The following is a 1,283-nucleotide window of genomic DNA, read 5'->3' as shown; positions in this document are numbered from 1 at the left end:
GTCCCAGCCTGGCTCCATGGCAGAGGAACTCCATCCCTCAGAGCATCTCCATGTCTTCCTCTGGACTCACTCCAGCAGCTCCATAGAATCACAGACTATTCAGAGCTGGAAGGGACCCACAAGGATCATCAAGTCCAACTCTTTGCCCTGCCCAGGACACCCCAAGAATCACACCACGTGCCCCATGTGTCAGCACAGTGATTCCAAAGCTCCCTGACCTCTCCTGAACACAACACAACCAGAGCATATGAGTTGGGTCACCTCCATGTACCTGCAGGAGCCAACCCACAGCCACAGGAGCCCCACAGGCTGAAGGTGCCTGCACACAGCTGGGGCTGCAGTGCAGGAGGGTGACTCTTTGTCTAGAAAGGCAAAGAAGAAGCCCTTGAACACACCTGCAGTGAGGGCCCTGAGGCCTCCTCGGCCTGGGCTGGCACAGCAGGGGCAGGGCTAGGCCTCTCGCTCCGCTGGTACTCACAGATCTCCTCCTTGAGCTGCTCCACCTGCAGAACACAACACCTGATGTGATTTGGGGGAATGTTCATCTTGCTGGCACAGAGACTGAAGATTCCCCTCAAATTCACTGGAGATTTATTAATATTAATGAATTCATTTTCACTTTCATTATTTTCATATTTATTATTCACAGGAGCACAGAATGTTCACAGTTGGAAGGGACAAAAAAGGATCATCAGTCCAACTCCTGCCCTGCACAGACACCCCAACAACCCACCCTGTGCTGAGAGCACTGGCCAAACACTCCTGGAGCTCTGTCAGCCTTGGGGCTGTGACCACTGCCCTGGGGAGCTGTTCAGTGCCCAAACACCTCTGGCCCCTGCCTGATCCCCAACCTACCCCTCCCCTGACACAGCTCCAGCCATTCCCTGGCTCCTGTCCCTGTCCCAGGACAGAGCTGCATTTCTGGGCACTTATTCTGCCCATTTCCCACATTTTAGTACTCCATGAACCACCAAACAGCCAAACTGCAATTTGGGGGATGGAAAAGAGAGGAGCAGGGCAGGCTGGGGAGCAGGATGAGTGCCAGGAGACAGCCCAGGCCTGGTGGCTGTGCTGAGGACCCCAGGGGCACAGCAGAAGGTGTCATAGATTGCTAAGGGGTTGGAATGGATCACCCAGCCCCAACCCCCTGCCCTGGGCAGGGACACCTCCCACCAGAGCAGGTTGCTCAAGGCTTTAGCCAACCGGGCTGTGAACACTGCCAGGGTTGGGGCAGCCACAGCCTCCCTGGGCAACCTGGGACAGTGTCTCACCACCCTCACAGG

General features: G+C 56.0%; 1 protein-coding gene across 1 annotated transcript in view; it reads right to left on the bottom strand.

The window, feature by feature from the left end:
- The window catches only part of CCDC30 (coiled-coil domain containing 30), a gene marked incomplete at both ends in the record, with an annotated part of 26,597 nt that overhangs the window by 12,516 nt on the left and 12,798 nt on the right, over positions 1 to 1,283 (bottom strand). Inside the window, one exon of the mRNA XM_009074358.1 lies at positions 397 to 503. Within this exon, the coding sequence (XP_009072606.1) occupies positions 397 to 503 (107 nt within the window). The remainder of the gene's footprint in view (positions 1 to 396; positions 504 to 1,283) is intronic.

This window comes from Acanthisitta chloris, unplaced genomic scaffold, assembly GCF_000695815.1.
Source record: "Acanthisitta chloris isolate BGI_N310 unplaced genomic scaffold, ASM69581v1 scaffold7075, whole genome shotgun sequence".
Classification (NCBI taxonomy): Eukaryota; Metazoa; Chordata; class Aves; order Passeriformes; family Acanthisittidae; genus Acanthisitta; species Acanthisitta chloris.
The sequence above is the reverse complement of the archived record's forward strand: the minus strand, read 5'-3'. Positions and strand labels throughout refer to the sequence as shown.